The sequence below is a fragment of the Odontesthes bonariensis genome, chromosome 5 (assembly GCF_027942865.1).
Source record: "Odontesthes bonariensis isolate fOdoBon6 chromosome 5, fOdoBon6.hap1, whole genome shotgun sequence".
Classification (NCBI taxonomy): Eukaryota; Metazoa; Chordata; class Actinopteri; order Atheriniformes; family Atherinopsidae; genus Odontesthes; species Odontesthes bonariensis.
Genome location: NC_134510.1, coordinates 5,136,707 through 5,162,084, shown reverse-complemented (window position 1 = coordinate 5,162,084; position 25,378 = coordinate 5,136,707). Strand labels below are relative to the sequence as shown.

Sequence of the window (25,378 nt, the reverse complement as noted above, 5' to 3'; positions counted from 1 at the left end):
AAGTTGCTTCACTTGTTTACATACAGTCCCCTCCCACCAAAGCTTTCTGTCGCGCTTACTACGTACGTCACAGTCAGTTGCGCTGATTGGTCAGAGCGTTGGCCTATAGGCACAGACACGGTTTGAAAGACAACGGGTTGTGCTCATCAACAATGTTCCGTTGTATCCATTCATCGGAGCCAGACTAAATTAGACATACAATCCATTTAGGCTGGTTTATCAGGCTAATCCCTATCTATAAGCTTTATCAAAAAGGAAAGTTTTAAGCCTGGTCTTAAAAGTGGAAAGGGTGTCTGCTTCCCGGACATTTACTGGCAGCTTATTCCACAAGAGAGGGGCCTGATAACTGAAGGCTCTGCCTCCTATTCTACTTTTAGAAACTCCGGGAACCTCAAGTAAACCTGCAGTTTGGGAACAAAGTGCTCTGTTAGGAAAATATCTTACAATGAGATCTTTAAGATATGATGGAGCTCGGTCATTAAGAGCTTTATATGTAAGGAGAAGAATCTTAAATTCTATTCTGAATTTAACAGGGAGCCAATGAAGAGAAGCTAAAACTGGAGAAATATGATCTCTCCTGTTAGTTCTCATCAGAACTCTGGCTGCAGCATTTTGGATCAACTGAAGGCTTTTCAGAGAATATGTGGGACAGCCCAATAATAAAGAATTACAGTAGTCCAATCTTGAAGTAACAAATGCATGGACTAGTTTTTCTGCATCACTCTGAGACACTCTGAGACTGAGTAAAATAATTTCATACTCAAAAAAAGAGGCTGAAAAAGAACAGTTTTTTACGACAGGAGGTGAGATCGGACGCCCTTTCCTCTAACACGCCTACAGACACCATTAACAAACAACTCCTCAAAACCAAATATGAACTCACCGTAATTGCCTTTTGAATAAAAACAATGAACATAATCATCTTGGGCTCTGGCAACCGCATTTTTAATTTAGTAATAAAACTGCTAAACCGCAGTCTAATCAGTTAAAAAAAAAAAATCTCTCATCACTTCAATAGAAGATGCATCCCGTCAAATAACACAAGACGAAACTGTAAAAAGAGAAAGTTTTAGACAATATTATTCAAAATCATACACTCCTGGACAGAAACCCACATGCTTTTTCAAGTCCCTCCCTGTGTCCCTTCCAAAACTCAACAGAATTCAGGTTGAAAACTTAGATAAACCACTCACTGCAGATGAACTGAAAAGAGCGGTAGATCTTTTGCCCAGCAATAAATTCCCAGGCCTAGATGGGTATCCTGTGAAATTTTACAAACCCATGGCTTTGTTTTTGCTGGCATTTTTAGTGATTATAGGACTGTTCAGGTGAGTTTGTCTGCTGAATCTGCTGGTGTGTCTTGTCCTGCCTACACCTCTGGCACCCTCTATACTTTCATTACCCCCTACCCGAACCAGGGTTTGAATCCCATTCCTACTTATCTTTACCTCTTCTATTTGTACCCCCTACCCGAACCAGGGTTTGTATCCCCACCCCGCCGTGACTGGTGTGCAGTTGGTGAGAGGCTGAGGTAGCTGATAATAATGCTGCTTGTGGAAGAAAAGATGGTTGTTGTGGTGTGAGGAGCAGTGTTGGCTGGCATTAGGGGATTGACTCTGGGACCCAGTGATCACTGTCTAGCCTCCTTGAGGTGTCGTGGGCCCAACTAGACAAAATACTGATGAAAGGAGGTTCCCATCTGAAGACCCCAATGACATGTTGGTCAGCACTGCTCACTGATCTATATAGTATAGGGAATTATTCACTGAGTCTGGTCCATTCTTTTTTTCTTGTTTACTTTGAATACAACACACCTAACAGTCATCATTACCTGTCATCAGTCATCATTAGCTGAAAGAAAGCTGAAAAGATTAAATTGACATCTGGATCCTTTATTACAAAAATCATGCTCTTTAACCCCCCAAAATTCTGTCACAAATATATCAGGTGACTACACATTATGACACACAAAAGCAGTTCCCACAAACAAATGGACATCAGACCCAAATAGACAGCAGTTGGACATCAACTGACAGACTGTATGCACCCCCACCCCCCATGTGCTGCAACACAAAAATTCGTTTTAAGATCTTGCGCAGAATAAACATCCCCACTCATAAAATGTGCATAATTATTTCCATGCATTCTGGTCGGGGGGTGTCGCTGTTCAGGGTTCTCAGCCTCAGCATCCAGCAATCCCCCCGTTTTACTTCTAGGCGATTTATCCTCATTAACCATCGGCAAAAGTACAATTTTACTTAACTGGAGAGACGGAACAAAAATGATCAATAAATCAGTGGCTCAGATTGCTAACAAATCATGCAGATTTAGAGAAACTTAACTTTGAAGAACAAAGTGACCTAATTTGAAAAACAAACCTCCATTCTTTTGTGACATCCATAGCTGATTCCTCTTACCACGCCAAGCATACACTTAGAAAACATGGCAAAATAATATAAATCGCGTGCTGAGACTGCTCACCCTTCACTGTGCTATTTCTGATTGTTTGCCCCTATGTTTAATGTCAAACTATTGTGCGGTCTCTGTTATTTTACTTATTTGCAAATTCTAAAAACAAAAATGACCCCAGAAACCATAGAAAATGGGAACCTATGAGTTGACGCGTGAGTTTAAGACGTGCATGAAGGGCAACAGGAGGAACCAGTCAGCGCCGTCCAGTTTCAGTTCAGCTGCGTCAGATCCAGAATGTTGATCGGTGACATTCTGAAGTGCTGCTTGATGGATTTAGCTTTACTTTAAAGCCAAGCTCCCTGACAGGTGGCCGTAGTTTCATATTTAACATACACAGGAGTGGTGTCGAAACATTTTTGAAAAATTGTAAAACTATTACTGAGAATTTTATTTATTTTTTCATATTTAACCAAATCTAAAATAATCAGTTCTGGGCACCTTGAAAACAACATACATATATATATTTTTAATGCAATGTAAAACTGTAAGTTTATTAAAACAAACAAACATTTTTCTTTCCTTGATGAGTATTTTCACCATAGTCTTAAAAAAATTGTTTGAAAGATACAGATGAAATTTTTTATATTTCCATATACTTCTGTCATTTAAAAAATGAACCCACACCATACGTTATACAATTTGTTTGAATTCAGCACCCATTCACCAGTTACAAAGCCCTTTTCCAGCGGCTCACTTCAGAATATTGCCTTTACACCGAGTCATTTACACAATCGACATGAACAACATTGTAATAAAAATTGAAGGTAGCAACCAAATACATAGTGAATGGAACAAGTAGTTGAATAATAAGGAGTACCACACTCTGAACACTTGAATAAGGCACCGGGTGAGTTGAAGTCTTCAGGAGCAAAAAGGCAGCAGAGGCAGCAAAGTGGTTCAAAGTTAACTGGGCCTCCTTGTTTAGTGGTGTTCTCCTGTGAGACCTCAGAGATAAGCTGGGAAGTCGATCCTCTTCTCTCTTGTACATACTTTGGTTGCACTTCTTCACTAAAGCAGTGACAGTCGAGTTGAAGAGAGCGCTGCAGGTTTGGCCGGCAGCACAGCTAAGAGATCCTCTCTCCACCGAGGGTTAAATGCATGACGTTGCTATTTGGCAGTGAGATGAAGTAACAAATTGGATGCAACTTGATGGAGAGGTGGGTGTACGGAGAAGAAGAAGTTAGATAGCAATCTTATTAATATTTTTTAACTGGCTTTGATGGAGTATATGCTCTCTGAGTGTGCCTCTTCTTTCACCATGACTTTACATTCCCTTACTGTGTGTTAGTCTGCAAGGATTGCAGATGGCTATGCTGCTACCGGTGAGAAAGATGAGGTCACATGTTTAAAAATGGAAAGAAGTCTTTTAGATTAACAAAAAAAAAATTAATCTTAAAAAAAAGTGTGTTTTTTTTCTCATTTATTAAAGCCCTGAAAAAGTGCTCGGTCCAAAAATTCAAAGACATATTTTTGCATTCGTAGAGAAGCCCTGCAAGGCCTAAAGATACTCCTCAGTGTGCTGAATTAGTTGAGTGGTATCTCTATGATATCCTCCTCAATGATCTCCCCCTGTGGGACGGGAATGTGGTCTGTCGGCTCCTTTCTGCAGCTCACGCCTGTGAAAGGGCTGCACCAGGACACAGAGAAGGGGCCTCCAAATGCCATCTGCAAAGCCTCCCAACACGGCACCTTCACCCACCTTCCCGTCTCTCCCTTCAGGCGCTCGATACCCTGAACAGAACACAACAGTGAGACTCTGGGGTGGAGTGTGCAGAGCATCTACATGTGCCATTAATCCTAACTACTGCCCAGAGCTGATGATGGTGCTGGCATGGCAAGACCATGTGGTGGTTTAGCCCTTTGGACTCATTTGTCACACATTAAATCAATCTTAAGTCATAACAATATTTTATAGAAAGAATGGGTTTGGATTTTAATATTTACTGTATATATGATTAAAGTGAGAGTATCTGGCTGCTGAATTTGTTAATCCTGTTCATACTGGCCAGGAAATTTGACTAGACCATGAAAATATAAGAAAAAAAATACACGGAGAAAATGGCAGACCAAACATTTGCTAATTAGCACAGAATGAATGGGTGCTGTCATCAGGAGTTTCTACATGTTCTGTAATTTAAGCTGATGATGGCAGAAGATGAAAAGTCAGTGGGCATTAAGACGGATTACAGTACTTGGCCAAACAACTGACACACCAGCATCGCCGTCCTCAGAGTAAAGCTGCCAACTCAGCTCAACTTAACGAGGCTTCAGCATTCTGCAGCCAAAATGAGTGAGCATCCTGTCACTTTTTCCAACAAAGCAGCAACTACCATACCCAGAGTGCACTGCAAGGTGCTACAATGCAGCAAAGGACCTCAAGATTCTGCTTTCCACCGACTCCTGTTCAAAAAAACTTTCTCCTCAAGATATCATTTAGGTTTCAATAGTTGGAGTGCTGCAGTTTTTTTTGGAAATGATGCCACAATAATAAGATTTGAAGACCTTCAGAAGGCATTTTCTACTTCAGGTTAAGTCAGTCTCCAGAACTGGACAACCATTCTGCATACAATTAATTGAATTCCAATTGGCTTGAATTGGACTTACTATCTAAGTGCCTTGAGATGACATTTGTTGTATTTGGCGCTATATAAATAAAAATGAATTGAATTGAATACTGTAATACCAACACTTGATGGAGATCCAGTATTTAAAGCCTTGTTTCCACTATGCAGCCCGGTACGGGTCGGTTCGCTTTGGGGTCAGCTTGCGTTCCCACTGTACAAAGGGGACCCTCAGGGGTGGGCAGAGTGCATGTCAAAGCGTAAACAGCAAATAACAAATAACATCCATAATTTGGAACCACCTCCAAGCTTCTTCAGCTTAATGCCACACTGGTTCGCGGTCCGGTTGAAACCACTCTGCCATTTTTGCGGCGATCAGCTGGAAAACTTTTTGGTTTGGCACAGCGCCATCGAGCTCCCGCTGCACAGCCTCCTCACCAACAACGGAGAGCAGAGCCTGGAACCGGTCCTGTGTGCTCGGTACCCCAAGGTTACCGGTGCGCTTTGGTGGTAGTGGAAACACTGAAATAAGCGAACCGTTCCGAACCGACCCGTACCAGACTGCATAGTGGAAACGGGGCTTTAGTCATGGTCAAAGCAGCTTTGTTCTACACGTCTCACTGAGATGGCTGAAGCCTGAAATGAAAAGCATTTCTGCCTGATGCCAGGACTGGAAAGATGATGGATGTTCCTCAGTCACTTACAGGATTGTTGTGGGAGGATCATTTCATGGCCAGTATGGACAACGAGACCAACAGCGAGCGTATTCTCATACTTCATCACTTACAGTTTTTTTGGAATCAGCTTTCTTTTCAATGAAATAAGGCTGTGTAAAAATAAAAGACTGGTGCATGCATCCACTCAGAGCTCACTCATTCATTCACAATGTTTGGTTGAATTAAAACTGGGAGCAAAAGAACTGAAAGCATATTTTGGCCTTCCAGCTGAAACCTGCATGCAGGTGATGTGGTAAGCTTCATGGGGCAGCTAAAGTGATCTCTTTTACAAGCTTACCTCTGTCAAGGTTATAAAGAGCTGTATGCTTCAGAAAGCTTTTGGCTGAGTGAGTTTTCAACCAAAGCAGAATGCATGAGTGTGGACAGGACACTGCATAGGAAAGAGGCAGATTACAGACAACGTGGGAGAGGAATGGAAGTCAAGGATGAAAAGAAAATACAGGGGGTAAGGGTCATGTGAGCACAGAACTGTATTCAGGGAACGTTTCTGTCAAATGATTTGGTTTAACACCTAAACACTCAAAATAACTGCACTTCCCACAAGAAAGCAAGCAAACACAGTTTTGCATTGCAACTGAGAAGTATTTATTCTCTGTGCTGAAATATTCAGTAAAAAAAAGAAAGACAATCCCCATCATCACTCACCACAAACATCTGGATATTTGCTGTGTTTTCACATGAATGGCAAACTGAACCTCCATGCATTCAGACAGAAACAATACAACACGGACACAAAGGAAAGAAGAGCGCTTTACCCCAAGATGATCAAAACAAAGTGCATCTTTTTTTTCTGGTAGTATTTGTGTACACACTGACATACTGCTCAAAGTTAATACTTCTGGAGTGGAGCAGAAATGCAGCCCACCTGCTGGAGAGGTTTCTATACTGAGCTTTCCTATCGACTCCACACAGGGTTAAACTCGTGGCCTGCAGCAAAGACCGTCTTAAATCCAAGCCAGAGGAATTTCATATCAAAGTTCTTCCAAATAATCCGAAAATTGTGGGGTTTTATTGAATTTGGCATACGCTCACAACACCGAAACACCACATGGGCTTCGAGCTAAAGAGTTGATTCAATGGTGGGAGGCTGCTGGATAAAGCTTTCTTTAGGAGAAGGAAAATATGTTGGCAGTCAACAACATTTGAACAAACAGGTTTCATAAGAAATCTCTGCCCCTCACAGCAGCTTTGTTTGTCTCGAGCATGTTATAATCAGGGAATTTGGGGAAATGTGCCAGATTTGGGCAACAAGCAGCGATTACTTTCATTTCAAAGACACGAAAAGACAGCAGTGAGACTTTTTGTACTTTCATGTTGTTTTATCAGAAGGATGATCTGAGGGGAAACAAAGCAATAGTACAGAGGAAAGAATTAAAGTGGAAATGGGAACAAGCTGAAAGTCAAGTTTAAAGAAAACAGAACGTTTGGTAAATAATAAACAGCATCAAAGCCGTGACAGACCAAAACTCCAGTAGATTAAGTTTGTCACGTGATAAAATCTCCAAATAACTGCACATATTACGCTAATAAACGGGGGAAAAGGTGCTAAAAAGCAGAAGTTAAAAGTTACATTTGATTTTGATGTGCTTACTTTTCTGTCAGGGATCAGTTTCTCTTTGACTGTTGGTTTTTTTTTTTTCAGTTCTTCTGCTAAATTAAGTTTCAGTTTGGAGCTTTTCCAATCTGATGTGGCCAGAAATTTAAAGCAACGTCCTGTTGATTCCGTTTAGTTCGACTGGTAGATCCACACTATATGTACTACTTAAACCTCAAATCTTGTCCCCTGCCGACCACTATTTTAACAAATACTAGCAATGACATGACAGTGTAAGAGCCTCAGAATTTGTCTTGGATCATTACCTGTGTTAGTTATCCACTACCATCCTGAGAGCAGCTGATGTAGCTGTAATTTCACTTTGAGTCTGTCTAAGAGTGCCTCACCCTGAGCAGCAGCAGCAAAACTGTGCCTCTAATTCTCAGATCAATTACACGTTACTGTTTATTGCACTTCTTGGTCCATTCTGCCATCCACCTAAAAGTTACTGACCAATACGGACGGAGCACCATACTAGCTTCAAACCTGAACCGGAAACGAGGAAAAACTGAAAGTGACCACAGGGGAGAGATCCCGATCAGTGAAGAAAAGGTGACAAGATCATGATCAAATGTAAAAACTGCACTACTGATTTGATCATATTTAGTCCATTCATGGTTAATCAAATCTAAGCCCTAAAACTCCACCACACCGATGGCTTTGTTGGTCTGCTGCATTTGGCACCATTTAAAAGAGTCACTCTGAGCATGGATTGCACCTGCCTTCTCTGGCCTGTTACTGAAAACTTTCCTCACCAATCAGAAGGCCATTTATCACTTTATGACTAAATATTATCCGTTTAATAATGACCTTTTTTTCTTCAAGTATATTAGCTGGCTAATACTAACAAACTATCTCCACGGCCTGACACCATGAAGAATAAGTGATGAAATGTTTTTCCTTTTTGGCTGAACCATTTAAGGAAAAGCAAGAGGAACCACAGAGCAAGAAAAGAGAAGGTTTCTGGTACAACAGAAAGAAAGGTCAGAAAAACAGAATAATCACAGTGTTGGCAAACAGGACTCACACACCGACAGCATTTCTTTTTCTCTGCAACTCGAGTCGCCAAAGGCAACACAAACATATAGCGCACTTCATTGGCAACACAAAAGAAACACATAAAAAGCCGTCCATGGCTAGTGAGGGATATGCAGTTTAATTCGCGTCGAGCAGTGGGGGCAAATGGGCTGCCATAGCTGAACTCAGTGGGGCTGGTCTGGCCTTCCACTTTGGTTTTGACTGGTCGCTTCTTTCCCTGTGCTGAGCCCCTCACACCACATACTGGTAGGTCTCAGCCTTCCCATGGTCGGGGGTGGAGAAGGGGCTAAACCACAATAAGGAGAAAGGGTGTCCAAATACCGCCCTCATGTTCATCCACTTAGTTTTTTTTGCCCATCTTCTCTCTTCCTTTTTCAACTGCTCTATCCCCTGAAAACAAAAGACAACCACACTTCAGTTGGTGTGCTTTTGTGACTCATCGAGTAATCACAAACCAAATTCTAAATATTTGACATTTTTTCCTGAATGAAAAATGATCATTGAGGCAAATATTTCAGGCTGCGAGTGCTCTCTTTGGAGGGGGAACGTCGCTGCTTTTGTTCTGTTGCCTTTCCCTCTATGCACCACACATGGCTAAAAATATCAAAGTCCTTGTCTTCATGGTGACATGGTCAAAGCTTTTCCATACCTCTGTCCTAGAGTTGCAGACAAAAAGAAGCTCAAAGGCAGAAAAAGGAGTTTGCTGAATTTCGCTTCACAAGCAGACCGGCAGAGTAGGCCGAACTTGACAGGAAAGTGATGCGTCCCTCCACTGGTACAGACGTGTAAATCTAATTTGAAAGTACACACGACCATATTCAGAAAAGTTCAACCAAAATGGACGTCTGGAATGTGTTCATTCGTCTGAACTTTTGCTGAAGTAGAAATAAAATTATTTACGGTGTCATCAGTGACAAACTTAATTGTACTTATTTGGGCTTTGCTGCCAGCAACACACCTGTAGATGTTGGGGAAACATGAAAGTATATACAGGTGAGGGTGCCAGGACTGGGTGTGACAGAGGCAACCCGAAGGCTTTGTCTGTCCACTGTGGACCTCTGTGGACGTTTTAAACATCAGGCTCTACGCGTCAAAGGTAAGAAAAGACATTTCTGGATGTTCTGAGAAAAAGGTGCAAAAGCCTGCGTCTGCAATGGCCCGAGTGGCCTGCGAATATGGGAAGGTGCCATTTGGCTTTTCGACTCGTTCCACACAATTAGAAATTGAATAGAAAAATACTTTATTCATCCCCCAATGGGGGAAATTCAAATTAGTCAAGTAACTCGAAAAAATTATAAATATTTACAATGATTGTATATTAGCAACAACAATAATGATACCAATTCAAATAAAAATACTACTACTACTAATAATAATAAATGACTAAATAATAATAATAATAAAAAAAAAAAAAAAAAAAAAAAAAAAAAAAAAAAATCAATCAATCAATTTGAGAAGAACTCAGCAGTCCCTGTTCCCACAGCCATAAGGCTTTTTAACAAAGGACCTCCTGAAGCTCTCAGTCCTGCAGCCTCTCACTGCAGCTGCTCCTCTGTCCTGCAGGATGCTGTGGAGAGGATGTTTATTATTCTCCAAAAGAGAATACAATTTCCTCCTCTTCCGCTTCTCCACCACAGCACTGAGAGGGTCCAGCCTTCTGCCTACAACAGAACCAGCCTTTTTCACCAGTTTGTCCAGGCACCTACAGTTTTTGTCTGTAGTGCAACTCCCCCAGCAGACAGCAGCATAGAACAGTGCACTCTCAGTGATAGTGTGATAAAACATGCACATCATATCACTGCAGACATTTGAAGGACCTGAGCCGTCTCAGGAAGAAGAGACGGCTCTGGCCCCTCCTGTACACTGCTTCTATGTTGGCAGACCACTCCAGTTTATTATCCAAATTAACAGCAGCTCCACACACACAGTGTGTGTGTGTGTGTGTGTGTGTGTGTGTGTGTGTGTGTGTGTGTGTGAGAGAGAGAGACTGACTTGCCTGTAGTCTGGATCTATCTGATACAGAATATCTATTGTGTATCACGAAGAGGAAAATGATGTAACATGTAGCGTGTTGTAACAAAAAGCTCTAAACCTTTAGTATTTTTAGCGTGTTGCTGACATTAAATTCTAGATTTGTTTTTTTCTCAATACAATGAAGCTCGTCACTGAAGACACTGATGATCATTTTTTTGGAAAGAAACTTGTGAGCCTTGGTTTGGTTGTGCCTGTAACATCTTGGCAGCACCCAGGGGCAGAACTTATTTTGCTTTACGCTCGCTTGACATTTTTATGGCTTTTTCTCTGTGACCTCCTCAAAATTGATACAGACTTATGTTTATAACTGTTTATAAGCTTCCTAACATCTCTATGAATATTTTTTGTATTTTTCAGCAGAAAATAAACTCAACAGTAGAACTGTAGAACTGTGAAAGGTAGAACTGTGTGAAACATTATCCCTTTTAAGGAATGCCTTTCAGGCTGGGGCCGATGCACCTCGGCCGCGTGTTGCTGTCGTGTACGAAAGACCAGAGGTGGCATGCTGTTTGGGCTTAAGTTGAATCAAATGCGGCTTGGCTGTAGATACGCATTCTGTTTTTCATGTTTCACAGACTGCAGCAGGCATCATCACACCCTCTGCCATTGAAGACAGAAAACTACGAAGCCTAAGATATACACGGATGATTCAAAGTAGCTGCTGAGGTAGCACATTCCTTCCTTCCTTCCTTAAGAGTGTGAGACATAAGTAAGCAGTTTACAGCTGGAATTAGAAGTCAAAGGGGTTTATTTGTAAAAACAAATGCAGAAGTAGTAGGGAGAACGTCCAAAGAGAGGAAGGAAGTAGTGTGAGACAAGTAAAGAGGAGGGGAGGGGGGCAGAAGGTCACTAAATGGGTCACTTACGGTCTCATCAGTACAGATGGAGTGGACTTGGGTGCCGAACATCACAGAGGTGAAGATGAGGAAGAGGAGGCCTTCAAAGCACAGGAGTATGAGGAGAATGACTGTCGCTGGAGGAGAAAAGGAACTGCACTCTGGGGGGTGGAGGGACATGAAAGTGAAAGGGCAAGAAGAGGTTCTTATGAGGAACTGCTACAGAAGAAACTAGTGCACACTACTGCTGCAGCTACCTGTCAACATCAAGGTGGGAGTACATCAGGAGGTTTCGAATGGGAAGGAGAATGTGTTCAGATACAAAGAAAATAATCCAAACGAGATGCACTCGTGTCCCGTTAAGTTCCCCACCACTTAAAATGAGTTGTCTTCTTAGAGTGGCAGTATTTTTCTATGCTCCACACCAAGGAGCATAGAAAAATACCTCTAAACATGAGTGTGGGTCTTTTTTTTTTTTTCATACAAATAAAATAGACTTTAAAAATGGAAGACATTTTTAAAACTTTACAGTTTTAGCACAGTTCATAAGAAGCGCTCATGTGCTTCCTGTTACCTGTGGAAAGATGATCTGTAGGACGGCAGGTAAGCACGTCTCATAACGTCATTTATTGTACCACCAAATTGTCATTTATTTATTCATTTCATGGATTAATAACAACTGCATTAGACATGTGCTCACCTTCCCTTATTGTTTCCAAAAGAGAACATCAACAGGGTTTCTAAGGCCACGTTTGAGAATAGATTCATTATCATTAAGACAGTGTTGGTGATCCGGACTGAGTGTGTGCTAACAACACGTGAGCCGCTGTTACCGCGGGCGAAGGGTCACCTTAAGCATTCAGTTTTTGGTAGAGCTGTTCACTGGCACGTATGATCTTTGGAGTGTGTAGTCTGAAATATACAGAGAGGTTTTTCTCTCATTTTAACCATACAATTAATCTCTCCGAGGACAGGATGGAACAGAGACATTTTGTAAGCAATGGTAGCCAATTATGATGACTGCCCAACTGGCTACATCAGAGTAGATGCACTTCATCAGCTCAATCACATAGTTGTATTTGACAGATTTAAAAGGCACAGTAGCTTTTCAAATGTAGGCCGTCACCCCATCATGCAGGTTGAAAGAAAAGAGAACAACACTCACTTGTCCAATCATCTTCAAAGCAGTAGAGAAAATGGAAGACCACCATGACTAGCGCGTGGAGAGAGACGAGTGCAATGTACATCTAAGTTAAAAAAAAAGGAGAAAGAAAAGGTGACACACTGTGGAACAATGGAACCCAACACCAGTGTTTCTCACGGTGTGAAAGCTTTTAGTCAGCCCCGACGGATTAGAGGTGACTCACTGTTACAGTGAACTTACTGTGAAAAGAACAAAGTACTTTTGGTTGTTCTCCCCTACACAGTTGTTGACCCATGGACAGTGGTGGTCCATCTTCCGTATGCACCTTTTGCATACACTGTAAATCAGTGAGACAGAACATATCAAAATGCAATTCATTCTGGATCTGTTCAGAGAACATTTTCCAAGAAATCTTTTTTTATATCAAGTAAGGCTTACAGTCAATATTCACACACTGAACAGTACTTTAGTGAACCGGTGAATGGATCCTGCTTCCCTGGCACGGATAACACAGGAAGGCAGCGGTTATGCTGACACTTGCTTCAACTACATTTTCACTGCTTTTTCTAACAGACACCTAAACAGATAAACAATAGTTCTGTAAAAAAGTACCGGGTGGATTTCCATGAACATTTCTGCTTGAGCTGGAGCAGCATGGCCCAAAACTTACAAATGAAAGTAAGTTCATTTTATGCAGGTGAGAGTAGCCCAATAACTGTTCATTTGAAAAAACTAGGGCTGGGCAACGATTAAAATTTTTAATCCAATTAATCGCCTTTATACGCAAAATCCCAAAATTGATTCAAAAGTAGTGTATAGCCTTTAGAATTTAGTTTATTTTATGTAGAAGCCTCGCTCCACTGTCTGTTTCCTTGAATCACTTGCTGGCTTCAGTTGTGTGTTTTGCCTTGAAGTGATATTTTAGACTGGAAGTACTACAGTGAGAAGACAATTCAACTTGGCTGTAAATGCAGGAGGTTTTTTTTAATTTATTTTGAAATACGTGATTTTATGTTGAAACAAGTAAAACAGGAAGTAGCTCCGTGAGCTTCACACAGAGACCGAGGAGCACCTGTAACGGGGATGTTACCTCATAGTTTATTTTTATTTTATTACTCCATGCTTTGTGGTGTTTGCTGTAACTGTGTGAATGTGATGCATTCAACAGACTTTTACAATAATAAAACCTGCGTTAATGCGCAATAAAACATTTATCGGCGTTAAATAATTAACAAGTTAACGCGATAATAACGAGTTCACTCGCCCAGCCCTAGAAAACACATCAACAGATATTATGAAGTAGGCAGTAAATCAGCTAAAATTCTGGCATACAAAATAAGAAAACAACAAGCAGAGAGGGTAGTACATAAAATTAAAGACCCAAACACCAAACATGAGTTTCAAGACATTCACAGTTGTTTTGAAAAATATTACAAAAACCTAGAAGTAGCCGGGGACAGGGACGTCTGGGTCTCTTTGCTCAAGCTGCTGCCCCCGCGACCCGATCCCCGGAGCAGCGGAAGATAATGGATGCATGGATGGATGGATGGATTACAAAAACCTATATGCCCAGATGGCCAGTAAGATTAAGGGATGCAAGCAGATATTAAGTCACCTGAATCTCTGCTTGCTTCCCTTAATCTCCCAACAATTACAGAAGACCAGAATAAAGTCCTATTGGCCAATGTGACTATAAGAGAACTCCAAAAGGCAATCTCTACCTCAAACTAGGGCTGTCCAAGACCAAGGATTTTGTTGGTCGACCAGTGGTCGTCATTTACTCCGATTAATCGACTAATCTGAGTTGCTTTCACAAGATGTTAATGCATCTCTCTGCCACGCTGCCCATGCTCATAAACGTGAAAAGACGTCACCAAAATAAAATAAATAAACCTGTTGCTGCACGAGGATGACAGCGCGGCCGTGATCTGTGTGTGGTAACGGGGTCGGAAAGTACAGCGGTGACCGGCCACCTCTGTTCCAGAAGGCGCTCCAACATGCAGTGGAGTTCCATCTCGTGGAGACATCCTGGATGAGTTTGTGTTCAACAACGTTCTGTTGTATTTGTTTTTCAGTGAGAGCCGCTGTAGCCTTGGCACTTTTCTTAAAATGTCCAACAAGACGTCTGGCAGCTGCTATGACACGGCAAATGGGATCTTTCTTAAGAGCCGCATTGATGCACAGCTGCAAAGTGTGCCCTGCGCAACGAACTTCTTGGATGTTACCCCAGGACGGGTTACGCGCTAACTGATCGTTCTGTCCTTGTGACACGAAATTACCGTTTTGATTTGTTTGACGTCTTCCTTTGTCAAGCCCTTCAAATTAAAAGTCCCGGGAGCCCTTTGACGAGACGCGGCTTTTTTTTTTCCTGCGACCAATCAACCAATGGAATTTAGTCGACTGGTAATTTTTTTGGTCGACCAACGACCAATCGATTATTTGCCGTCAGCCCTACCTCAAACCTAATAGGTCTCCAGGTTCTGATGGGTTTACAGCGGAATGGTATAAGAGTTTTATATTTTTATCTTATTTATTTTAAGACTCTTTATCACCATTGTTGCTCAGAACATTTAATTGGGTTCTTAAGAAAGGAGAAATTCCTCCATCTTGGAGGGAAGCGATTATAACTGTGATACCGAAAGAAGGGAGGATCGGACAGACTGCTCTAATTATCGCCCAATTAGCTTGTTGAACCAGGATTATAAACTCTTCACATCAATTCTAGCAAAACGCTTCGAAATGATACTTCCAGACATTATACAGTCGGACCAAACAGGTTTCATTAGACAGAGGCAAACACAGGACAATGTTAGGAGGACATTACATGTAATTAACCTTAGAAACAAGGATAACTTAGAGGCTGTCCTGTTAGGGTTAGATGCCGAGAAGTAGGGATGGGAATCGAGAACCAGTTCTTGTTGAGAACCGGTTCCCCGTGTTTCAATTCCTTGGAATCGTTTGGCAATTTTGCAATTGATTCCCTTATCGATTCCAGTGCAGCCAGCAGTCAACAGTAAACATGGCGCGGTACAAACGCTCAAAAGTTTGGTTACACTTCACTAAAAAAGACGACAACAGGGCAACTTGCAAAGTGAATATTTCAACAAAGGGAGGAAATACTACCAACATGCAATAACTATGAATGAATGTCGCGTTTTCGATCCGCTCCGGACTAACGTTGGTGAATCTCAACCCAGAAGCAGCAGCAACGTTAGCATGTCCTCGGCTAACACTGCAGGTAACTAACTAACTAACTAACAAACACTGCCTATCATGTTTGCGTCATTTGCCTCCTTGTAAAACCTGCTGTTAGTAACGGTTAACGTTAAATGAATGCCTTCTCATGCATTACATTTAGATGACCATCACAAGAGGCAGATTCTGAGTGGCTCAGAGCCAGACGCTGGTGGTACTACCCCCAGTTCACATCTACCTCCAGCTTCTCCTTTCACCAGAGCAGGGAAGAGTTAAGTTACCCAGGCCATGATAGACCAAGGTGGACCTCACCGTTGTTGGGTTTGTAAGGTCACGACTCGTGTTACTTCTAAACTAAACAAAGTTGATGCTAATCGACCGGTTTGTTCCCAAATGAGAATCGATAAGGGAATCGATAAAGAACCGAATCGTTAAGCAGAATCGAAATTGGAATTGGAATCGTAAAAATTTGATCAATTCCCATCCCTACCGAGAAGGCTTTCGACTCTGTTGATTGTCTTTCTTATTTAAGATATTAGAGAGATTCCAGTTCCATGATGATTTTGTTAGGACAATACAAGCTTTATACTATAAACCAACAGCTAAAATTCGGATTAACGGAGGATTATCAAACCATTTTGAATTAGAAAGAGGATGTGGACAGGGTTGTCCTGTGTCCCCATTCTTATTTGCTATTTTTCAGTGGAGTCAGTGGATAAGACAGAATGAGAAGATAAGGGGGATCGTGGTGTCTCAAGAAGAACACAAAATTTCTCTGTTCGCAGATAATGTTTTGATATACTTGGGGCATCCAACCACATCCCTTCCAGATTTGCTCATAACCCTGAGAGAATACGGTTTATTATCAGGTTATAACTAAACACCCACAAATCTCAAATTTTGACAAGTAATTACTCTCCTAGCCAATCCATCAGAGAGGAATTTAAAGTGATTTCGGAATCAAAGATAATTAAATATTTAAGTGTGAATACTCCTAAACACCTGAAAACAATTATCTCAGAGAACTATGACCCCCTAATTTCCAAAATGAAATCTGATCTGACCAGATGGAATCTAGTCCCTTTTTTAGGATTAGGACAGAAGCAATAAAAATGAATGTGTTACCTAGATTATTATATCTGTTCCAAAACATACCAGTAGAACTTCCAAAGGAGAAATTTAAAAAATTTGACAAATTAATATCACGATTCAGCTGGCAGGGGAAGAAGCCAAGAATTCGCTATAAGACTCTTCAATTAGCAAAAGACAAAGGAGGCCTCTCTCTCCCGAACATGAAAAATTAATATCAAGCAGTGCACATAAAAATTTTGGTTAACATTTGTAACCCCTCCTATAAAGACACAGAATGTCAAATATCTAGTAATATCCCATTACAAGCAATTATAGGGGATAGCGGGTTGGTTACTTGTCTAAAAGACACAAACCCATTGATAAAAATGTCAATTAGGATTTGGCACAGGGTAGTCAATGAAAACAAGGCCAAAGAACCATACCGGATCATAAGATGGATAGGATATGACTCAGAATTTTTACCAAACAGGATGGATGCCAGATTTAAACAGTGGGCTGATAAAGGGTTAATAAAACACAGCGACCTCTACGAGGGGGGCACGCTGCGACAATTCCAGGATCTAAAAAGTCGATTTGGTTTAACCAATCAAGATTTTTATAGATTTTTTCAACTTAGACATTACCTAGAGAAAATAATGAGAAAGGAGCAATTGCAACAAACTAATTTGCGTATAGTGAAGATCAGGGGTGGAAAGTAACAAATTACATTTACTCACGTTACTGTAATTGAGTACTTTTTATGAGTAATTTGTCATTTTCATAGTAGTTTTTGAAATGTGTAATTTTTACTTTTACTCGAGTACATTTTGACCCAAGTACTTTTACTTCGCTACATTTGAAACCCCTCACGTTACTGAATAAAACAAATATTGATGGTGAAAAATTAAATGCGGGCGGAAATTTAAACAGCTGTCCCGGAACTGAAAGTCATTTGCGTGGCCTTGCCTTGCGCGCGCCCTTTCCATTGTTAAATAATCTGGTGTGGTGGATCTAGTAGGCTACCTGCGCTTTTTGAAGATGGCTGTTGCCAACCTAGACGTGGAGACTTTGGAGGAGGAAAGGTCCGAAGACGAAGAGGATACACATTCTGGAGGAGACGAAAGCCAGAAAAACCCGTGGCCAAATTTAGAAATTTTTTTCTTTTTCAAACGCACGAAAGGCAATAATGTGATTATGCAGTGCAAGATGTGCCTGCCAGCCAAAACGGAGCTTTCGGCTTTCAGAACATCGACTTCAAACTTACGAAAGCATGTGGTGGTAAGTTAGCGCATGTGTTTTTCTCTCTTACATCCCAAATGGTTTATCTATTGTTTTTTTGTGCTTCCCATGTAAGCACAATGTGCCTTCATGATATTATTATTTTCCACCCTGATCAAGCGAAGCAGACGAAGGAATAGCTAGCTCGCCTCACATTTTAAAAACCTGCTTTAGTGATCACAATGAAGTGCCGCAGGTCAGAGGGTTCTGGGGAATTGGAGGGGTACCTTGCCTGTGTGTCGGAGAGCATGGACCTGCTGAACTCCTTCCCAAACATTAAGAAGCTGTCTCTGAAACTCAACACAGGTCTTCCAGCCTCAGCTGCCTGTGAGAGGCTTTTTTGTTCAGCCGGGTTGCTCTTCACAGTAAAGAGAGCAAGACTTACAGCAAAAAACTTCAAAAATCAGCTGCTGCTGAAATTGAACAAGAGCTTTTCCGGTCTAAAGTTGCAGATTTGTGGGATCCTGTGGGCACTGTATTTTGTATAGTGGGATCCTGTGAGCACTTACTTTAAAATTGTGGGGATCCTGTGAGCATTTTGTTTTATTTTGAGATGTGGGATCCTGTGGCATTTTAGTGTGATTTGTGGCCAAATCACAGCCAGCCAGTCTCTGGCCAGCTGTCTAGTAATAATTTACTATTTTTCTCATAAAGTCATGTTTATAAGAAATCATGGTGCACCACAGGCTATATGATAACCAAATGTCATCTCTCAAGGGCCATCCTGGGGAGCAATTATAGGTTTACAACCAACACATTCAGGGTGACCCAGCTGCTTCTGACAGAGGGAAAGAAAGTCAGTGATGCTTTAAGAATGGGTGTACCTGCATTAAAAACACTTCCACTTCATTCTCAGACCTCAAACTGACTTGTGGTTCCCAAACTTTCTAAAAGTGGAATGGGAGGCAGAGCCTTCAATTATCAGGTTTCTCTCAGCTCCCATTTGGGGTTTCGGGGGGCAGACAACCTCTGGCATCAAGATTAGGCTTAAAACTATCGTTTTTCATCCATCTTATGTTTAGGGCTGGCTTGGGTGACCTTTTGCTATGCTGTCGTAAGCTAGACTGCCGGAGGACCACCCATGATGTACTAAGCACTTCTCGATCACTCTCTATCTGTAATCACGGTTGTCATAAACTTGTGTTTCTCTTGCTTCTTTCTCAGCAGGTATCCCTGGCCTGGTGTTATGGTTCTTGTTCCTGACATCTTAAACCCGAACCGTTGGAGGCAGATGGACTTCCTTTCTGAATCTGCTTCTGCTGAAGGTTTCTTCCAGTTAAAATTACTTTTTTCTCTCCACTGTTTCTTCATGCATGTTCAGGATGGGAGACTGAATCAAAGACAAGATTTGATGTGATCTGATGGTTTCTTTAACGAGGCAACTTTTTTATGAATTGGCATTAAAAGAATTTGTCATAGATGGATTATAACTAAATTACAATTAATTTGACGCCATTTTTAATGTGTGTTGACAATGCTTTTGTGAATAGGTTCCAATATGAATACAACTGAATTCAAGTTAAATGAATTTGTTCAAAATAGCACTGCACCAACTTAAAGGTAGGGTAGGAGATCCTGGATTTTGAGTCCAGCGAAGCTGCATTTTGAAAATACACAGGTAAAAAGTCCCAACCCTTTTCTTCACTTTCCCCCCGAAGCCACGCCTCTAGAGTACATGAACGTGCACGAGCACAAAGGTGCACGAGCGCTGTTCTGACAGCAAGCATCGATCGTTGCCGTATTTAGTATTTAGTATTTAGTATATGATAACTTTATGTTTAATAATGCTAGGTGCTAGCCAAGCTGGCTCTAGTTTAGCTTCCTGCCAAGCTTCTGGACGCGTAATTCTTTTACGGAGCAGGGTACGCGCACAGGGGGAAGGAGGGGGAGGGAGGAGCAGATTGCAGTTTGATAGACGCATCAGAATCCAATCATTGTGAGCCGTTCACAATGATTGGATACTGTTTTTCCTAGATTGTACGTTCTAGAGGCCACTAAAACTTTTCATATTTGTGTCAAAACTTTTAATTAATTGGTTGCAATGGGGGTGTGAAGAGTATTTCAAGCAATATGTAAAAAAATGCTCCAGAAAAAGATCCCCTACCCCACCTTTAACAAAAAGATGCACAACAGAATAGGAAATGGAAGGGAGCCAGTGCTAAATCTATTTATTTTCCAGAGTTAAAATTAGCTAAAACAGTCTCATTCCATGCCATAAAAACGCATCATTGACCTTGTGAAGGCCAAATACTGCAGTGAGAGAGCAATGTCCTTTTTGTCCTACCTGCAGTGGTGTGCTCGGTCAGGTTTGATGCTACAGCACTTGGGACATTTGTAGACCACCTGACCTGGTTTCAGTTGAAGGCTTTCTATGTATTCCTTAGTAGCATTCCCTTTTGGTACTGCCCCCTAGCAGGAAACAGATATCATTGGACTTTAGCAGCATAAGCAGGTCATTAATCACAAAATGTAATACATAGGCATAACTTTATGATAGCTAAAGACAGTAAATATATCTGCGAGGCAATAAAAATTAAAGCGGATTAAATTAAATTTGTGTGGATGTACACCACAGAGCAAGCCTCACTTACAGGGTCAGTGCACATGGCCCTGAGGTGTGAGGCAAGGGCAAGAAAGGCTAGAGTGTTGAACAGAGTCCCGTTCACAATGCTGTACATCAGATTCTTGGAGGGCAGCAGCATTACAAACAGCACTACAAACTCAGCATAGAACACCAGCAGCCATGTGATGACAGCGCACACGATGCCACAGGTGTCCCTGATGAACCACATGGCTGAGGCAGAAGAGGAAGTGATGACGTCTTTGGAGATAGGGATGCGTTGTTCAGCCTGAAGGCAGTTGGACCCGGCATGCCCACGCCCATGCTCCACATCCCTGCATCTGTGCACCGGGCTCTTCATCCTTCATCGAAGCTGGCTGCCTGCTGTTCCAGTCACCGGACCCCCTACACCGTCAGGCCTCAGTCATCACATGCTGGGGGGAGATGATTGTCATAGGTTAAGCACAAGTCACAGGTTTGGTTCTCCAGAAGAGCTGAGTAGATTTCAAATAAGATGTGGACATGGAGAGCAGGGCACGAGCTCCCAACATCTAATTATCAAAGTTTCAGTTTCTCAGCTGGGAGAAAGTACTGTATTCCTTGTCGCATGTCCCTGGGAATGTCTGGGCTTGGACATTCTGGCTTCAAATCTGGAACCATGGCATGCCAAAGGAAAGAAATTGAATGGAATCATACTATTAATCCCCAAAAATCAAACAAACATGACTGCAACATATATATTATCGAGGAAAAACTAAATAAAAAAAAAGAAAGAAATATCACAAACATGTTCATTTTTCTCATTCTATTACAGCTGATCTTAATCCATTTGTGATTTAAAAAGATGATGATCAATTACAAGCAGCTATCAATGTACACATAATGAAATAATTGTTCTTATTTGTTTATGTAGAATATTCAGTCTTTTTAATGCTATTCTAAAGCTTTGTGATGGCATGAAAACAGAATACATAAGTGAGCCTTGATATTTTGTTGTCTCGGATCAAGGAATTCTTTTACAACCTCAATTCCAAAAAAGTTGAGATGCTGTTTAGAATATATTCAAAAACATAATGCAGTGATTTAAGAAATCTCATAAAGCAATATTTCATTGGCAATATCAAAATTGAGACATTTCACTGCAGTGGCAACGACAGGGTGGGAAAGTAAGTGGCGCTAAAAAGAAACAGCTGGAGAAACACGGTGCTACTGACTAAGACTGCAAAGATGCTGAATATTCCACCTGCAGGACAAAATATCACAGAGGATTTCAACAATCTAAAGACATGTTGTGATGTCTTTAGATGTGATGTTCTTTGTTGTCTACTACTGTAGACAACAAAGCAAGGCTGCTCAATTTCTCCATTGATAAAATAAATTCACAACTCTACAACATAAAAATTCATAAAAATTCATGTAGAATATAGCATATACTTTGTTGTCTACAGTAGTACATCAACCCTCATCTTACATTGAAGCTCCCAGATCAAGGAAGTGACGTTGACGCAGCTTTAGCAGCAGAGAAGCTATTAGGCTTGTGTTGATAATAATAAACTCCTGGACTATGTACAAACTTCCAAATGCATCGTTTTGTGAGTACAGACCATATTTGTACTACTGTAGAAGTTTGGTGTCATGGCATGTGATTTTAGTGTGGTAATTTTGGAGATACTGCCAGGGTCCATTAGCGCTTGTACTAAGCTATTCGGGATAACTCAGTAACTCGGCTGATATTCAGCCAATATCGGAAAAACTTCGGGTGGGCTACTTGGTTGGATGTCATGGTTCAAATGACCCTAGGGTGAATCTACTCCGAACCATCACTTTAAGGCACCATCAAAAGCTGAGAGCTATAAGCAGGTTTTTAACAGCAACAAATGCTTCCATCCAGATGGTTTCTCCTTCAGGGAAGGCCTTGCATATTTCAGTAAGACAATGCTAAACCACAAACTGAATCCATTCCAACAGCTTTACATCATAGTGAAATCTGGGACTGTCCCGCCAGAAGTCCAGATTGTCACCGAAGTTCCCAGATGTTTACGGATTATTGTTAGAAGAAGAGGGGATGGTACACAATGGTAAACATAACCCCTCCCAACTTTTCTTGAGATTTGTTGCTACCTTCAAATTCAAGATGAGCTAATATTTGCCATGAAAGAGTAAAATGTCTCATCTCCTTTTCAATACTTTGTATGTTTTACTGTGAATAAAATATTGGTTTATGAGATTTACAAAGCGATGTATTATTTTCTTTAATTGACATTTTACACATGTGCCAACCTGTTTGGAACTAGGATTGTACATTCAGCCAAAATAACCAACTGAACAATATCCCCAGCTCTAAACATCAAACTTCCCAGTCAACAATTAACTTGGAGTGCATCAGTTCTTAAATCAAGAACGTACAGAAGTTTCCTGCCGTGCACTGAGCATAAATCTCCAGCATCCCTCACACAGGTAAACTGTGTGTCTGATACACCCACAGTGCTTTTCTGTTCTCTTTTAACCGATAAAAGCAACCGTCAGAGAATGGTGACCAATGTGAGTTTGACAAATCTTTGGGAAGTCTTCCCTCAATTCAGCTTTCTGCACAGAAAACGCAGGAAAACAAAGCAGATGGTTGATCTATGAAAGCTTTGTCACGGCAGAGGTCAACCCCACCTGGAGCTGCAACACCTGGAGCATCATAGAGATGCCACCTGGAGCTGCAACACCTGGGGCTGCCCCACCTGGAGCATCACAGAGCTGCACCACCTGGAGCTGCAACACCTGGGGCTGCCCCACCTGGAGCATCACAGAGCTGCACCACCTGGAGCTGCACCACCTGGGGCTGCTCCAACTGGAGCATCACAGAGCTGCACCACCTGGAGCTGCACCACCTGGGGCTGCTCCAACTGGAGCATCACAGAGCTGCACCACCTGGAGCTGCACCATCACAACATCACAGCTGCAGCTCACTGATACTTAGGTGCTAACGCTATTTTAACCCAGCAAGAGTAATATTCTTTCATAAGCAGCAACTCGCAATGACTACTAATTAATCAAGACATTATACAAAAACACTATCGTTGGTGTCAGATTTCAAAGCTGGGCTTCATTGATTTGTCAAGCAGAAAACTGGGTCAACGATCCCGAGCTTGTTTCGATGAGCGTGGATGTTTCTGCATCTTTGCTCGGTAAACAAGCTAACAATCTTATTTTTAACCGGGTAAAGTCATACCACGGTGACAGGTAATATTAAGTAAACACGCCAAAGGCAAGGACAGTTTCTATTGTCATTTATTTGCTTGTATCGTTCTGGAAAAGCTCACTGACTCCACCAATCGATTCAAACGCCAGTCCATTTTAGCTAGCTTTTAAGCTAACATGGGAGCATCTGCAGCAACCCGTCGGCTTATTTCTGTTCATGTCTGTATCTTCAGCTGTAAAGCCGTACACGCCAGAGAGTGTTTACTTGTCTTCAGTTCAGATTGATTGTCAATGTACCCCTCTGAATCTCACCTGTAAGATAAGTGTCCCTTGCTCACCGTCTCTCGCTGCTTCTGTCCCCCTTCCACTACATCTGAGCCTGCCCCGCCCCTCCACAAACACCACGTAATGACGTAAAGAACACGGCCAATAGGAAAAGCACAACGTTTTTTTGTTTGTTTTAAAATCATTTTTTTTCTCGTGGTGTCTTTCATTTCTGGTAACTTGAACAAGTTACTAAATTAGTCTGAGCAGCATTTCACCTCGTACCGGATTTTCCACGAGTTGGCTGAAATGTTTAAACTGTTTTAAAGAGAAGGTATTTGAGTCCTCAGGGTCTTTAACATCAACTACTATGCTTCTTTAAAGCTGCAGTCTGCAACTCTTTTTCAAGCATAATGCCTGGAACTGTCCGGGGATTCTGAAAGTAGTACATTAAATACCTCAATACAAAAAAAAAATTAGTTCTCTAGGTCCCCTATATGTCCCGCTAGGTCCCTCCAAAGCCAGCAGGTTTGTTTACAAAATTGCAGACCGGACTGGTAAAAGGTAACCAATCAGGTTACGAGCTGGGCTCTGCTGCCTGTCAATCACCGATTGTGCACGCGCGATACAAGGTAGGCTCGTCCCCACGCTTATTTATCTAGACAATTGAACTTCATTACGGGCTAGTCTACTTACTGTGTCTTCCATGATCGCAAATGACAGGTGATTTGATGAATGAGGAGTCGTGTACGCGCATTTGGCGTGCACGTAGACGTGCACGAGTTCTCATGTGTTTTGATGTGGCGGGACAGGAAGTTGAATAACTTTTGATTTTTCGGTTAAAAAATAAGCATTTCTTGCATTTTGCGACTACGGAGGTTACCGTTTTCAACTTCAAGCGTTCGGATAGATCATGTAAACTCTTAAAATGCCAAAAATTAGGACTTTACGTATGACAACAACAAATCCTGCAGACTGCAGCTTTAATATGACCGTAACATATCATGATAATGTTTTGCAGTTTTTGTGTCCCACTTTTTTTCCCAGTAATTTCATTACCCACCTCCTTATATTGTTTGTGATGTTGTGGAGAAAAGAGTGGTCGGACTCACCTTTGCAGCCTCTAATGGGGGAATTTATGAACAGGAACAACATAGAAACAGAACAACATAGAAACATGGCATTACATGGCAGCATACACAGCAATCCCAACGACAACAGCCTGTGAGATCCTCCTATACTTCCTGATATCATTCTGTGCGTATGTGGCCCAAACCCAATCTCTGTCTTGCCGAGACTGCTGCAACATCTTCGTCATCGCCTGGACAGAGAACATTCTGACTCTAAACATTAGCCACATTCGCACTGAGGAATAACCTATAACCTTTTCAGGAACGGGGCCGTT

At 41.6% G+C, this 25,378-nt stretch overlaps 1 protein-coding gene across 2 annotated transcripts; it reads right to left on the bottom strand.

The window, feature by feature from the left end:
• Window positions 1–1,871: 1,871 nt before the first annotated feature.
• On the bottom strand, window positions 1,872–24,100 carry zdhhc3a (zDHHC palmitoyltransferase 3a). Of its 2 annotated transcripts, none has more exons than XM_075464687.1 (7): window positions 24,022–24,100; window positions 20,552–20,954; window positions 20,245–20,369; window positions 12,657–12,753; window positions 12,438–12,519; window positions 11,303–11,433; window positions 1,872–4,203 (listed from the first exon to the last, which is right to left on the bottom strand). In XM_075464687.1, exons 2-7 carry the CDS (start codon window positions 20,879–20,881, stop codon window positions 3,997–3,999), a joined length of 972 nt encoding a protein of 323 aa, XP_075320802.1. In that variant the 5' UTR covers window positions 20,882–20,954; window positions 24,022–24,100; the 3' UTR covers window positions 1,872–3,996. The 2 variants fall into 2 exon arrangements, with proteins under 2 accessions (XP_075320802.1, XP_075320803.1); XM_075464688.1 differs by lacking the exon at window positions 1,872–4,203 and adding an exon at window positions 6,332–8,792.
• Window positions 24,101–25,378: the final 1,278 nt, after the last annotated feature.